At 37.9% G+C, this 17027-nt stretch overlaps 1 protein-coding gene across 5 annotated transcripts in view; it reads right to left on the reverse strand.

Moving 5' to 3' along the window:
* Window positions 1–1136: 1136 nt before the first annotated feature.
* The window catches only part of PCBD2 (pterin-4 alpha-carbinolamine dehydratase 2), a 34693-nt gene continuing 18802 nt past the window's right edge, over window positions 1137–17027 (reverse strand). For 3 of the 5 annotated variants that reach the window (XM_067566515.1, XM_067566518.1, XM_067566517.1), the window contains 2 exons: window positions 5396–5476; window positions 1137–3024 (listed from right to left, as the gene is read on the reverse strand). In XM_067566515.1, coding sequence (XP_067422616.1) covers window positions 2929–3024; window positions 5396–5476 — 177 coding nt within the window. In that variant the 3' untranslated portion in view covers window positions 1137–2928. Of the gene's footprint in view, window positions 3025–5395; window positions 5477–9682; window positions 9738–17027 lie in introns of all 5 variants that reach the window. The other 2 variants (XM_067566519.1, XM_067566516.1) reach the window with 2 other exon arrangements.

Below are 17027 nucleotides of genomic sequence, written 5' to 3' on the forward strand. Positions count from 1 at the left end.
GTCAGAGTTGCTATACACTGCTACACAGTCGCTAAGCTCCAACTGACGGGTCAATATTGAGTGAAGTGATTATTCTCCCAACTTCTCCATATCGCTGCACATTCTCTCAACATATAACAATCGTGTATATACATACATACAGGAACATATTTTGTGAGAGACAGATACGTGCACAAAATGTGAACTAGCGCTAGATGGCTGATTTATGCTTCCTTAATCTTTCCCAGATATAGAAGGGGAAGCCAGAGGTTTTTCAGCATAGTTAGTAGAGAGCCAACATTCCACTGCCACTTGCTTCACAGAAAGCAGCTAGTTTATTACAAAAGCTAAGGGGGGAGGTGCGATGGAGGTTCAACACAATTTGGACGCAATTCAAAAATGTTAAGAATTCTGTCAAAACCTAAAAATGGGACTTCTGTAATGAAAGAAGGATCTGGTGTCTGCAAGTCAAAGCAAAGCCCAGGAGAACATCATTGTTTTTTGTGCTGAGGAGCCGCAGGTATCATGGCGTGCAGGGAAGAGAAGCAGCCAATAGCAGTTTAGCAAAAAATTAAAGAGGAACTGGACGAAAGGAAATTGCCTCTGAGGCTAAGGTGAAATCCTGGCCCCCATCGAAGTTAATGGCAAAACTCCCATGAATTTCGAACGAGCCAGGATTTTATCCTTAGATTCTGTCTCTGAAGTCAACAGTCTTTGAATGGACCAGCAGCAGTTTTTCACTGCTATTTTCATTACAAGATAACCAAGTTTATACAGCAATACTTGCAAAAGGCACTTCACAGCTCTTTGCAATAACCAGGAGAGCAACAGCAGGTGGCAGCTAAACAAATGTTATCCCACAAAGCTATGCTGAAGTAAGAACATTTTCAATGCGATGCTCACCTTTTTTTACTATTTTGCTTGGTCTCTATCACCAGGCAGCAGATCTAAAAAATAACAACATTGTACAGCCTGACATCACTAGACAATACTGCTCTGAGCTCTAAATGAATTTGTGGGGATTTTTTTCTAAGAGAATGTAAATAAATATTAATATTTTAAACCCAAGACCTCCCAGTAACTAGATATAAATTATGCTAATGCCAAACAGCTTTGTCACATATGTGCATGTATATAATAATTATACAAAAACAAAATTACAGAGGAGGAATTTGATTTTATTGTTCTTATCCAAAGCTTCTGCATAATATATCATTTCTGAAAAACAAAAATAGTTTTCAGAGATTATTAGAGAGGCATCATCAAACATTCAGAACCAGATTTATCTATCTGTGGGTAACACAAGACACCAGTTATTTTTTAAGTAATTCCTGCTGCAGTGATCACTTTAAAATCATGTGAAAGAAATCCTTAGTTTTGTATGCATACAGACAGATTTTAAGGGATGGGCTTTTGAGAGCATAAAATCTAGACTGGTTCCCTTTAGTTTCAACTTGGTAGCCTACGGATGCTCACTTAAAAATCTTCTAGCTTCAAAAATCTTACAAATCAACAACTGTTGTCTCAAAGCGCATGACACTGCATTTGTTAACTATTTTGTGCTTCATTTTTTACAAATTTATTGATGGGAATATTTGCACGGAAGCTACTGCATTGCATCCAAAAAGCATGGAGAGAGCACAAACCCAACACATACATCGGAGATGTGCTTTGGCAATGACGTGATTCAATATAGATCTAGTTTCTTGGTAGTTAGTAACTGGGCTTCTGGTTTCATTCAATCTATGCATCTAGGCATTTATAATGTGCCAATCATCCAGGTAGCTAAGCACCAACATAATTACTAGAAAGGCTTGATTGTGTATGTTGGGTACTTAGTAACAGTACTGGAGAGAGGGGCCTGTTCTTGCCATCCTTACTTGAGCAGAACTCCCACTGCTGTGAGAATTTTGTCTGAGTAAGGTCAAAGGACCACACTTTATAACCTTGGGATGTTGTCAGAAATGGATTTTAAACCTAGCTGGGAGGGTCTATAGCTCTTGGAATGAGATTTACAAAAAAATTATTCTAACTATAAGAAAATAGATTAGCCCACTAGATCAAGAGAACCCTGGTAACGTTGCTTTCTTTACTGCTGTCAGCACTTACTGGTGTGACGGTAGCCTGGCTTAGTCTACACTCACCTTTCCTACAGATGGGCTTTAACAAAATGAGAATGCTATTACAAAATAAGGGCTCAATACTGAGTACTCTGGTCCCAATCCATCAAAATATTTAAGTACGTCAGCCGAGTACATGAGTATTTCCAGTGACTTCAGTAGGACTATTCATGTGCTTAAAGTTCAACATGTGCTTAAGTGCTTTGACAGATAAGGGCCAGGGTGCTTGCAGCTTGCAGGATCAAGCCCTAAATGTCCTGCTATTGGAAGGCTGACGGGATTGAAAAGCACCTCACCACTCTTGGTATCTGCATACTAGAGCATAGAGAAAAAGAAATCTACCAAATGTCCTGCTGGCCTGGGATCAAGAACAAGGCACGCTCACTTGGCAGTGCTATTACTCCCTTGTGGAGCTGCAGAGTTACTAGGCTATGGGCTTGGAGAATACTTATGACTCAGGAAGGGTTCCAGCAGTCATTCTGGCTTTTATCCATTACGGAATAATGGTCAATCACATTTCTGGTTTGGGTTTTTAATGTGAAAATACTATTTTAATTTCTAAGGAAGGATTGGTCAACCTTTGTTGCTTTGTATTGTATGTGTAACCAGTAATGATAAGTATAGGGATTTGCCAGTTTTCTCAGACTAAGGTTGATGAGTTTTGTTTTTGTTTTGTTCTTTTAATGCTGCTGCTAAACTAGTCTTCTTACAAATAATTTGACACTACAAAGGCTAGCAGCATTTTAGAATTTAGAACACATCACTGAATGAGTGATCAAGTTCAAATATAAAGCAGTCTGAAGACAATGCTATTTTCAATATTCCGTTATTACACAGAAGCAGCAGCCTTGTCAATAAACTGAGCCAGCTTCACATCTCTTTTGGTCAGTCCTCCACAATCATGGGAAATAAGAGTTATCTGAACCTGTAAACAAAAGGAAAGGTAGTAGATTACAATTCACATTCCAATCTTTTCAATGAAAACTGATCAGAATTCAATTTGAAATGTTTTTTGAGGGAAAGTGATCTTTAACGAATTAGTTTAAAAAAGATCCTGCCTGCACACAGAGTTGGAATTTTACTATTTTTCCAAATTGTAAGACATCATACAAATCAGCTGCAAGGTGAGCCAGCTCAGCAGAAACTGGAGACTAACCAAAGAGAAACACAGAGACTATGTCTAGACTGACGGTGGCAAATTCGCCTCCATCAGATCGATTTATCCGGATCGATTGGGCGGAAGTGGACACCTGCTCAATCGATCTGGAAATCGATACTATTAATCCACCTCCACTAGGTGGAGTAATGCTGCATCAATGGGAGCGTATTTCCTGTCAGCGCAGCGAACTGCAGACACCATGGTAAGTCGGAGTTAGAAAGTCGATGGGAGATACACAAGCGACTCTACGTAGCTTGCATATCTCCCATCGACTGCCACTGAACTTGGTGGCAAGTGTAGACATAGGCAGAGTAAAAAAGTGATTTAGGCTTCATATTCTTGGGTTTCATCCAAGAGCTGGCATCCAATTAAATTCCTCATTCTTTACATTTAAATGCCACATATTGGTTTCATGAAGAATTCAGGCCACCAACCAAGTTACAAACACCAAATTAAGGGTAGGTCTACAGTGCCGGCGGCACCACCAGCAGCGCAGGATCGATTTTGCGGGTTTGATTGAGTGGCAGTGAAGACTCACTCAATCGAACCCAGAAGTCAATGCCGGTAATCCACCCTGGCAAGAAGAGTAGTACTGCATTGACAGGAGGGCATTTCCCATCGGCTCAGCGCAGTGGGGTCACCGTGGTAGATAGATGTTAGGAAGTCTATGGGAGATGCACAAGCTACTTCTGCATATAGCTTGCGTATCTCCTGTCGACTGCCGCCAAAATCTGCAGTAAATGTAGACCAAGCCCCAGTGACTGGAGTGTTACATTAAAAAATCAATATCCTAAAGGTGAAGAAACTGGTGAGCTCCTTGCAGATTAGTTTTGAAAGGAAAAAATAAACAGCCTGGTGTACATGTCATTATGATCCAGCTGCCTGCATGAGTTTGTTTAAACTCACCCAGATGAAAAGTCGTGTTACATTGTTAACTGTTCTTGTTTAGCAGGAATTTGCAAAAAAGAAAATCTAAACACCCTGGAATGTCAAGGTCTTCCAGAGTGGAAGATAAGCACTTTGTCCAACCATCACTTAATGTGTCTCGTTAAATGGGATAATTAGAATGTACTTAATTTTGCTTTATTGTTTAAAAAAGAATTAGGCCATTCCAGTGCCAATTAATCCCATCTTAACCAATTCACATGGTACTTTGTGCCAGTCAGAAAGAAACAAGACTGTGTGTGTGTACACATCATCATTCTGCTTGTCCCTTTTTTAATTTTAAGTAGGCATGGTATATATTTACCAGTAACTAAAGAAAAAATAGCTAATATAACAAAATGAGAACTAGTAGAAAATAAAATGATAGTAATAATTTTGCTCAAATGGTAGTGCCTTTCATAGGAGGGTCTCAATGCACCTTACTAACATTTAGTCTCATTAGACCACTACAAATTGGGTAAATTTTACAACTAACTTACAGGCTGCTACACTGAGATACAAGAGTCAACGTTTTCAAAATATGAGTCTAAGTTAGCTTCCTAGGCTCATCTTTAGTCACCAAAGCAAGTGGCTTGATTTTCCAAATTTCTGAGCTCCCATTACCTTCCACAGGCCTTAACAGGCGCTGATGGGTGTTCAGTAGCTTTAAAAAATCAGAGCATTTATTTAGATGGCCTAAATATGGATTATGGGGCCTAACTTTAGGCTCCAATTTTAGGAAATCTTGGCCAGAAAGGTTACATGATGTGTCCAAGTCACACAGCCAGTGGTGAGAGATCTGGGAGAAGAATTATAGAGTCCTCACTCTCTAACCACTGACTAGACAATCTCTTCACTATTTAATATAAAACTTTAAAAGGTAGGAACAATTTGAGGTTTAAACACTTGGACAGTGTGTCAAATGTTAAACACATTGCCATAATGACAACAGGAAGAAAATTAGCCTAGTCTAAGGTAAAAGAAACACACACAAAAGTACAAAACGCTAATATATTCTGCCCCTCAGTAGGACTGGATCTTCTTTGCAAGTATTCTTTTAAAATCTAAAAAGGACATAGGTAAAGTCACTACCTCTTCTGATATATAGAAGCTTCCTAATGTAAAAAAGGAGTGACAGAAAGGGATGTTCTGTATGCTGATCTGGTCTAGTAAATTGTTCATAAAGGTACCTAAAATGTGTTCAATTTATTACCTTGTTGTACACATTAAACCATTCGGGATGATGATTCATCTTTTCTGCTTGCAGAGCAACTCGTGTCATAAATCCAAAAGCCTAGTACAGAAAGAATACAGATAAATATTTCTTCATCTGTTAGAAAGGTGCATTAAGGTTAGTGTTGCGGCTCTACGAGGATATATTCCAAAACCCCAGTGATGCGTAATGACAGGGATGGCCCTTGTGTACCAGGGCCTAAAGATGATTATTTTTTGTACCCTACCGCTTTAAGTACACGGAGTGCATCACCTTTTGGAACACTCCACCTTCCCTGGATTGCTCCCCATTCCTATCTCCATCTCTCCCTTACTAAAGCAGCTTTCTGTAGTACATGCTCCAGTGATGGACTTCCAGAGCTCATGGATATTGGATTAGCTCGCTTCTTCCTGCAATGGTTACAACCCCCTCTAACCAGTGGGATGCTGCTCCAAGTCATGGTCCCCTCCAGCCAGCGTAGGCCAAAAGCTACCCTTGTCAGCAAAGGCTAAATGGAATTTTTGAAAAATGTAAAGCTTTTATTTAATGTGAATAACATCTGAGCCTACAAGCTATAAAATTAGCACGGTTCAGGGGACATGCTCAGGATTTAAAATCTGGCACAAATCTCATCTCTTCCTCCGATCATGCCTCTCCCCACAAATTCTGAACTGCCCAGGTGTCATTTCCTGAACAACGGCAGCCCAGGAAGTTTTAATCCACTGCTCCTGCTGGGGAATCTGTGTGCTGGCATGGCAGAAGAGAAGAGCGGACCGACTGAGCATACCCCAGAAAGGGAGGGAGACTCCCAAAAGTGAGCCCTGAAGGTTACAGGTTTAAGACCCAGGAAACAAAAGCTATTAGCAATGTTTTAGAATCATTAGGATTCTGAATTAGAATCAGTAGGATTAGGAACATTAGGAGTGATTTAGTGGTATAGGAATACCGGTATATGATAGCAGCAAAGCACTCCTTTGGATGCAGCTATATTGGCAAGACCGTGCTTTGTATCAGATGCTAAAGCCACCCCACACCAGCAAAACAAGCTACACTGGTAAAAGTGAAGTACAGCTGCATCTACACCTAGCGGCTTCTGCCAGAACAGCTATTTTGGGTCAGGAATCACATTTCTTCACACCCCTGACCAATACAGCTATGCCAGCAGAAATCTTTAGTGTAGAGCTGGCCTTAGTTTAAGGGTGGAAATTGGTGGTCAAATAGAAGTTAATTAACAGTGTTAATAAACTGGGTTGGCAGCTAAAAAGACAAATAAAACTTCACAATCATACAGTTTGAGACTGTGGTGGGGGAGGGGCCTTCCCAATTCAGATAAAAATAAAATCAGAGCCCTCAGTAACCTCCGAGTCTTTATAATGAATCATTTATTTGCGTAGAAAATAGTCAGCCATTACAGGGTCACTGCAGAAGATATAGCGTGTGCTGCTAGCTCAAGCCAATCTATCCCAATGCACAGCAGCATTTCACACATTACAACCTTGTATTCGCACACCATAGGAGTAAAGCACTCGCACCATGCTAGGCATGGATTCCAATGCTGTGTGCATTCTGAGGCCACCGCCACGGGTGGGCTGGCACAAATATGGGGGCAGGAAGAGTGATGCCTTTGTTTGTGTTCATTATTTTTAAGAGCTGTGGAAATTCAAGAATACCTAGAAGGAAAAATAGCCACTAATGTCTATAATTCACCACATCATAGCTGTGACATGCTGGAGGAGACTGCTATGAATCCCTTGTTAAAAATTTATCACCAACCTAAAGGGGTTGTGGTAATTCTCCTGCTGCTGATCGAGTTCGGTCCCTCTTTGGATACTGGTCAATCATTCTGTCCAAAATAACTTATCCAAAGATACTGATGAAGAACAATTATTTTACGTGTGGTGTGCAAGAGGAATCAGATATTTTTAAATACTAACCCAAAGGAGATACCTCTATATCTTCACCCCACCTCTTCTCCACCATCCATTTCAGATTACACAAGTTAAACACTGTGCTATACTATCAATATACTCCGTGTTATTTTTCAGGAATAGAGTTCATTTCCAATGACATTCCCTGAACGCAAGAGTTTTGGGGGTTTGGGGTTTTTTTTGGGGGGAAGAGGTGGGAGGACCACACAGGGTCACCTCTCTCCTTTATGGGGAAAATGTTTTGGTTTAAATGAGGGAATACAGACTTCCCAGTCCCCCACCCCTCTTCTCTCCACATTCCCCCATGATATGGGATTTAATCACAGGCTCGAGGAGAAAATGTTGTGAGAGGCCCTTGCCAAAAATATTAGCAGAAAATCACTTCATTAAAAAACAAAATCAGATTCTTCATGCAAATCAAGGACAATAGGACCGATGTAGGTAGATCCCTATATGCCTGCCCAGAGCCACAGGGAAGTCAATGGGCTCTGCACAGGCGTAGGGGTCCATCCAAGGGAATCAGGACCTAAATTAGCATTGCAAAGCAAATAACCCTATCCACATACATAATCTGGTTCATATTAAAATACTTGCCATAACTTAATATCTTAACATAGACCCACCTGTTTAGGTCATTTTTAGCACTAATTTATAGACTAGGCTGTATCGGTCCATGTTCCATCAAGCAATGGCCATTTCAAACAAACATGTGGTCAATAAATAACATAATGGTTGATAATAGTTTCAGTCTTTTTTTCTTCTCACAAATTATAAACATTTTAAGAAAAAGAATCAGTGCCTGGATGAAGTATGACTTTGTAAGTCACTTTGCCAGTCAGATGAATGCAAACGTTACAATCAGAGCAAATTATTCCAGTCAGGTTTGTCATTTGGAAACTACCAAACTGTCAGCAATTAAAAAGCTTTTTTCTTTGACCCAAGAACGTTCGAAAAAATTGGGAACACTAACTTTTCTTGAAGCTCTAGTTTGGTTTAATTTTACTTGGAGTGAACAATTACCTTTCAGAAATTTCAAGCATTGCAACAAAATGCTTCGAAGCAGAAAGCAGTAAACTCAGCACTAGACATTAGGGATAAGTTGGCATACATAGCTTTATTAAAAGTTCTAAGATTTATATTTTTATTTGAAGATTTTTTTAAATACCCATCGCCTTAACATCATTTAGACAAGCATACCAAATTATACATAGATTGCCCCCAAAAGGGTAGTTTAAAATCCAATGCTGCAGTCAGAAAGGCATCTGCAACTCGACTGCCTTCATATTGTCAGGCAGGGCAGGGAAAACTGGAGGGAATTCATCAAAAATCTGAACAAGTCCATATATGCACTGCCAATATCTATATCTATATACAGACACACACGTGAGCGCACATATGTACACACACATTATATCTTTCCATGCATATATTTATTATATTGTATAACCATCACCACTCACTCTAAGCTCAAGTGGAAAAAAAATTAAAGAACAAATTAGTCAGTGACCAAGCATCATGACAATTAAACTTTATCAGACCATTCCCCGTACCTTTCCCCCCATCCTCTTGACCAGAAATCTCCACCAATTAGCAGTCCTTGATGGTCTCCCACTCCGCCCTCCCCGCAGCTAAAAATGGAAAGTCATTTTATAGTTGCACTTTATCCCAAAAGCAGCCAAACTCAGGTTTTCATCAATTACAAGGAAGAATTAATTTCTAAGTGCTGGGCCCTACACGGAGACTGTCCTGCTGTCCTTTCCTATGAGTTCAACCCTGGGAACAGACAGTAAAAGCGTTCCAGTGGGACATAACTACCACAGCAGGGGCTATAGGATGTTTCAGAGCTAAAAGGATCCCGTAATCATGATTTTATACATATGTCATAATTATATGTGATTACATATACACTTAGGCATATGTACATACATACAGATAACCCTACTTTATCCAAAGCAATCTTCTCTGCTACATGTTATTAAAATAAACTATTTCTTCTATTTTGATTATAGCTTATTTTAATTATGCACAAAAGAACACATATTTCCCACTAACAAAATGAGTCGCAGCTCTGCTGAGTAATTTCACCTCTGCAATCTCCATTAAGCCCCTAAATATTTCCTTTGCTAATTAAATGAATTAGAACGCTATTGTTTATGAATCACCTTTATGTTTGTAGGCCCATAACCTTCCTTTTACAAAATACAATTGGCTCTGGAGGAAAAGATATTTAGGTTTGATTAGATATGAAAACACTATTATACAATCAGTTTGGACATGTCTTCACGTCTTGAAACATGATCGGTAATTTGGTCTAATTGGTGATCAAGGAAACTATCTTGTGATCAATTAAAGTAATTACCTGATTCCGGCAACATAACCAACCTTATTTTCAGCTGGAGTCTGCACTTCTTCAACTTTAATTAAAAATAATGAAAATTATTAAGCAGTCTGCAGTGCAAGATCATTGTCAAGCATGAGTCACATGACAGTATTGTCACTTTTTGTTGGTGGGTACAGTTTACCAGAGAGCCAAAACATTTCTTGTTGCAAGGTGGAGAAGTGTTTTATTTATGATGATAAATCCCTACATGGCCCTGACTTTAGTAGATTGTTTGTAGCAGCTCTAACCACTGCTGACAGCATTTTAAGACCTTAATTTGAAAATATATATATATATATCATCCACCACACAGAACCTCAGCAGCATTTTCTAAAATCTGTGCACTGTGTTTTAAAAGCAGCAATTCCTAATAAAGAATATACCATACCAGATGAGACAAATAGTCTTTCAGTGCCTTGGTTCCCCTTCCATAGGATGGGGATAAAATAGTACTTCTCTACCTCACGAGAGGTGTTTTGAAGATAAATACATTAAAAATTGCAAGGTACTCTGGTACTATGGTAACAGGAGCCATATGAATATCTTATATAGATTTTTTACTTTTAAATTTAGTTTATATTTAGATAATTTTATTAAAATAAAGTTTAGAAATACAGGTTTCTACACATTTCATCACACATTTCTTAAGCGGTGGAAAGATCTCATGGAAATAATGGAAGCAACACTTAGAGTGGAAACAACACTAGAAATGTTACTATATGGAACAGTCCTGCACTAGCAGGGAGAAGGACTAGATGATCCAACGGGTCTTTTCCATTTCTATCTTCTATGAGTCATGAAAGGAATAACTAAAAATCTACTGAAGTTGCAGCAGTAACTCAGCTGCAATTTCTAAGACAAAGTCATTTTCTAGATGCTGTCAGTCCTGACATTTCTCTTTTGGGAAAATATTTTCTTGCTAAAGCTACTCCTGAAAGAAGAAATCATAGAGAGAAAGTGTTTTAAGCAAGCTCAGTTGACACTTCTTGCTCAAACTGTGCCCTGGGACTGGCCTGATTGTGCTTTTTAAAATGACAGAACATGCTATCACAAAACATGGCTTAATGCAACTTGCTTTTCCTGAGAAAGGTAAAAACTGTGCTATATGCTTTGCTTTCAGGAGTGAATGGAAAGATGAAATTCCATCTACCTCTTTGCACTATAGAGTATTTAACAGCTTTGGGAGGCTTACAGAGTCCCTCTTCTAATCTGCTATTATTCTTCTTTTCACATGTCTTAAGCAAGGACTCAATTAATCTTAACACTTTTTAAACATACAGCTTTTACACAACGCTTGCCAACATTATCTTGATGATTAATACATCAAAGCAATGCAGGCTGATGTGTTGTGCTAATATATCACCGCTTGGTGAGTTCCCAATGATAGAGTACCATAATGTATCAGCAGAACACAGCAGTCGGACAATACTTTACTCAAAAGATGGGGCTCCTCAAGAAAAATAGCTATGAGACCCAGCAATTTAACAAGCATTTTATTTATTTGTTTTTAAATGCAAAGGTTATGAACCCTGGGCCTCCTAAATCTTTCAGCCAAGGGAAACATATGCTAATCACAAATACATTAAGGTTTTTATTTCCAATCTGTCATTATAATGCTGGAGGCAGTATTAACCTTGACCCTATGTGGTGTAAGGACTACCTTTCTTAGCAGCATTACTATTTAATAACAAAAACATTTAATATTCTTTATTAGTGGGATACACATAAGTAATGGATAATACAAGTCATAATAATGCATTTATAATTTATACAGTACTTAGCATGTTTGCTTTCACTTCATACCATTAAACACTATCACTGCACACTATACATTGCATTTGTCTTTGTTCTTTATGCCATTTGACTCCCTATGTTATATAACAACAAAGACAATTACACATCTTTAGGCCTCAGCTCCAAATTGTGGAACTTCCATGCATGCAACCCACTTTACTAATACCTGTAACCAGCTCACATCTATCTATGGGTCAAGCAGGCAGAAAGAAGTTGCTTAATGCTGAACTAAATTAAAGGTATGCTTGTTTACAGTGAGTCACTTAGTTTTGTTTAAGTTAGTTTCATGACATTTTCTATTGTGCTCCAAGTGAAATCTGAGTTTTTAAAAATTCTATTGACTACAATTAAGGAAGATTTTTCCTGGTTAAAATGCAGACATCTTGTTACACAGTTATGCCATTTCCTAAAAAAGTTAATTCAATTTTTAAAAACCTAAAAATTCAATGTTAAAAAAAGAAAAAGAAGAGACATTTGGTGAGGTGTTTGTTATCAAATCTATTTATCCATCTTAAGATTCTCTATTGTGCCCATCTCCATAATAGCTAAATGTTCCCTAGGTAAATTAGAGCTACAAGGCACTATGCAGCAGTCTTCATGGAATTGCCTTTCCTTGTCTCTGGCTGGGTTTTAGATTAATCATCACATAAAAATGTTTTTTAATATCATTACAAGAATGGTGGAAAAGCTCTCTCAGAAAAGAATGTAGATAAAGCATGCCCTAAATATAATCACATTCTGGTGTAGTCTGACTCCTTCAGAGAGCAAGTTCCACAACTGAACTCCCTTGACGTAAAGAACTTTATTTTCCTATCTCAAACACCTTCTCCTGAGCTTTCCTGGATAGAGAAGCAGTTGCCCTGACCTATTTGACTATCAGGACTACATCTTTGAACTGGCAACAGAAATAGACTGGAGCCAGAGGAAGGACCATAGTGCAGGGGTGATGGACACACAGCATCTTCATCATGGAGGTAGGCTAGCACGTTCTGCACTGCTTCCATGTTCAGGCCCAGGGAGAGGCCCAGGCCCAGGGAGTTATAGTAATACATATTGGAGGTGACTAATGCGTGCATCACTGAGGCCAGAACCTCGACACTTCCTAGTAAACAAGGTGAATTTATGTTTCTCTACTGCCAACACTACCTGATCATTTAGTTTTAGTGAATGCTATGGACATCTTAGGGCCTGAACCTACAATATGTTGAACCTAAATTCTTCTTGTCTCACAGATGCTTTTCAGCACTTTAGAGGATTGTGCCCCTAACTCTGAAAAGTACTAACGGAGGGAAATGATAGAGCTACAGCACTAATAACATGTAGCCATGCATGGACACAGAATTTTTACTGGAACATCTAAAGAAATATGGACTTGTAACCTCAATTACTGGTCTATACTCTTCCTAATTCAGAATACCATATTATAAATCAAATTAGGACTGGCTGCTGAAGTTTTCCATCTTTGATCATCACGCCCCATTTATACAAAACTGAAGCCTGTTTGCTTTGCTCCCTAAAATAAAATTATATAGTAATATTAGAGCTGGAAATGCTATACCCAAGTTATATGTTAAAGCTTTCAAAGCTTTTAAAGTATGTGAAAACCTTTACACTTTTTTCTACAAAGGAGGCTGTCTCTGGCTTGCAACACTTGTTTACAATTATGTCGGTGAAGAAACTAGCTAGCCAGCTCTATATCAAACATTTTGACAGCAAAAGCACAAACACTGATCTATTCTAAGTAGTTTGCCACTCTATGTAATCTTGGAAAAGGCATTCTTGACTTTGATTCTACAAATGTTTATACTTCATACATCATGCAAATAGTGTTTTATATATTAAGAAATAATGTGAGCAAATCTGAAGTTAAATTAAATTCTTCAACAATAACCCTGCCAAAGCACTGTGATTTTCCTATAAAAAATTATTCCAATTTGTTGATCTTACATTGGATGAAACATACTGTAACAATCTTCATAATTTATATCCTGTTGGGACACTATGATTTAAAGTAACATTATACAGACCTGCATCGCTGCTAATCTAAACCACCTGACCAGATAAACAACAGTTTCCCCCTCTCTCTTCACTGAGGGTATTTCTGTTTATTGTCATATGATTTACTCATTTTAAAAACATGAAGAAAAAATGTCACAAAACAGAACTACAGCTAAGGGGCATGTTTTTTCTTACACTGGGAACTTTTCACACACAGGTACCAGTATAGAGTCAAGAGCTGCAGAAGATGGCAGGCAATTCAAATAATTCTGTCCTCAGAAAAAAAATAAAAATCACAGTGAAGAAAAGATTAGGTTCATTCTGTACAATCTGGACCAGATGCAATGTTCAAAGCTACGTATTTTTGATGTTATGAAAGATACAATTCTACAAAAGATATAACTCTACAAAATAAATCAGACTCAAAGACATTATGTGCCAAGTTCAGCAGCAATCTAAACGGTGGTGGAAGTTTATCAAAAAACAGGTGCAAGTGTAATTTAGCATTCAGTGGATATGCAAATAGGTATCATTTTTGTGCCAAGGAGGCATAGGGGATTGTTGCAGAAAAAGAAATTAAGAGAAGGGTGCAGATAAAACACACTTTCTTCCTTAAATCCTTCTCTCAATCAGTTTGCTTCTTACACTCCTTTCCTGCTATTCCCTCAGTGTGCAAGTTACATTTTTTTGCACACTCACTGAAATTTAAATATGTGCAACTTGCACTACTTATTGCTAGCCACACATTTGGCTTTTCTGACCAACTTACACCCCATTTAAATCACTGCTGAATTTTGCCCAATGAATAAATGTATTTTTCTTGTAACTGATGTCACAAATAATCTCCTAATGGGAAGCAGGGTATCAGGTCTATCACCCCTGTCCTCATCCTTAGCCTCCCAAAACAACCACAATGATACTTGGAGATCATCATCTTTCCCTCTTCCCATTTTACACTGCAATGGTGACAGATTGCAACTGGAAATCATGTGCAGACAGCAGGCACTATTCCCTGTGATTCAATTAAAAGATTTTACTACTGAATAAAATGCCTATACGTTTTTATAAACTTGGATTGAAGACAAACAGTTGTTTGAGAGTGGCATCAAAAACTATTTTCTGCTGTTGCCGAAAAATTTCAAAGCTTTTCATGCTCCGTTGGAAAGTGCTTTACCTCACAAGCCACGTTGTCCCTGCCAACTCAATGGTCTGATACGCTTTATTACAAAGTGTATCAGTTTGCTTACACAGGCAAATATATAATTATCTTTGCCTATAAACACTAGTGCAAAATAAGTAAGATTCCTAAACTGAGAAGAGTGGGGTTACAAAATCTCAGTTTGACATAGAGCGACTAACCCACACTAGCTTGCAGCAATGAGAATCTCCTTTATTGTGCCATTTACTTTCAAGTCTATTGAAATATCCTCGTATAAATTAATCAGATTCTTTCTGAATTGGCAAATGTAATGCCAAATATTACCATTTCAACCTTGCTGGTTTTTACTAGTGGCTCTATACAAAATTCCCAAAAATTAATTTCAACTTTGCACCACAACTTGGTGTCTAGGTAATGCTGTATATTGCATTTCAAAGGCCATGGTATCCAAAGCAGGGAAAGCAAAATGAAGGAAAAAGTTATGATTTAATCCTTTACTAACTTATTGTTAATTAAATTCCATACTACCAGTATGAGAAACAAACTTCAGTATGCTAAAAGCATACAAGCTCACAAAGCATTTCAAAAGGCATTAGTTGTTATGTATAATTTCACTTAGAAACATTTGGAATGGGTAGGATTTCTTTGGTTGCGTATTTAACACTTAGGGCAAGAGCTACTTATAACTGTAATATTATTTCTTCAAAAATGAAGTCGTTAGATTTTAAAATATTACCCAGATTTGTAGAAAATTTGTATCAAGCTACATTTTTCTTTGTTGCTGATATTTTATATCAGTTGCTTAATAGAGAAAAAAAATCATCAAAAAGCACCATAGCTGAATTAAAATCTCACCAACCAGAATAGGCAGCTAACTTCCACCTTCCTCTTCCCAAGCATATTTGTTTAATGTGCGTTGTGCTCAAAAATGAAAAACAAAAGGTTTTACTGAGAGGTCTACACTGAATGTAATTCCTACTTAAAAGAAACTAGACTTCTTTAATAAATAAAAAACGGGCTTTTTGCACCCAACCAAAAAAAAAATTAAATAATATAGTGAAGCCCTCATTAACTGAGCACCTGTTAAAGTAATCAGTCACTTAAAATAATAAACTCTCTTCGCTGTGCAACTGAAAGGACAATGATAATTTGACTTGTGAAAATAAATGCTTGGTCTAGCAAATCAAAACACTGGATATACGGTAATAAAACCCTCAAACAACACTATACAAATAAACTAGTAATAAAATCCACTTCGGGCCCTGTTCCAACCTTTTGAATTTATATACCTGAATGCTCCATTACCTCACTTTACTCACCTTGATGCTTTATACAGTACAACATTCTACCACTCAGATGTTAAAAATGTTTGAGCATATATTGCTATAGCAAAACATATAGCTATATAAGCACTTTGTAAAAGCCCATTGCCTTCAATAGGACTTAAAACACATGCGTAAGGGCTTTCTTGAATAGGAATGCTTTCCTGAATTAGTGCCCAAGGGTATGTCTGCACTACAGATACTATACTGGAATAGCCCCCCATAGTTATAGGCACAGCCTACACAGACAGAAGGGGCCTTTCTATTGGTATACAAACACCACCTGCCCAGATGAAGTTAACTATGTCGACAGAAGTTGATAGAATTTTTGGTGTAGGTCCGGCCTAAACAAATAGAGGGATGCAACGGAAATTCACTAGTTATCTAATTATGTCACATCAGGAATGAAGAACAAAATTCAGCTTACTTCCCAACTATTTTTTTTTCACTTGCCAAAGAACACAGAGGATTTCATTCTTTGAGCATGAAAATACAGTCCATACCACATTCGTGAAGTTGATGATATTAGTAATAATGATACAAGGTTCTTCCTGGTCTCTTTCCAAGATCATGTGCCTGTAAATTCATATCCAATATACTCTCTGCTGAGCATAAAGGAGAAATCATATCCTAAGTCTGATGATCTTTTATAAAAGTCTTTTCCATCTCTGATCCTAAAAGGACATCACTGAACAATAAGAAAGCCATAGCTTTATAATACTTCCCAAATTCACAAGAGTGTGAGGATAAATGCCTTAAAGATTGTGAAGCACTTTGAGATCTACTGATGAAAAGCGCTATGAAAAAGCTAAGTATTATTATTATTAGGATGGATGAAGAGAGGAAGCAGTTGGCCCTATAACCATATCATTATCAGGGATTTTCTTATCACCTTTATTTTTTTTGTGGCACAGACGTACCATAATGTCAATAACTCAAACACATTAAAGCAGAATAAGGATCTGAAATTATAAAACGATGGAGGTGAGAAATGAGAACTGTAGGTCCAATCAGGGAGGTCATTGGTCCACTGTGTGTGGTTGAAAGCACT

The sequence above is a fragment of the Emydura macquarii genome, unplaced genomic scaffold (assembly GCF_026122565.2).
Source record: "Emydura macquarii macquarii isolate MOO-44397 ecotype Brisbane River unplaced genomic scaffold, CSIRO-AGI_Emac_v2 contig_2768, whole genome shotgun sequence".
NCBI lineage: Eukaryota > Metazoa > Chordata > Testudines > Chelidae > Emydura > Emydura macquarii.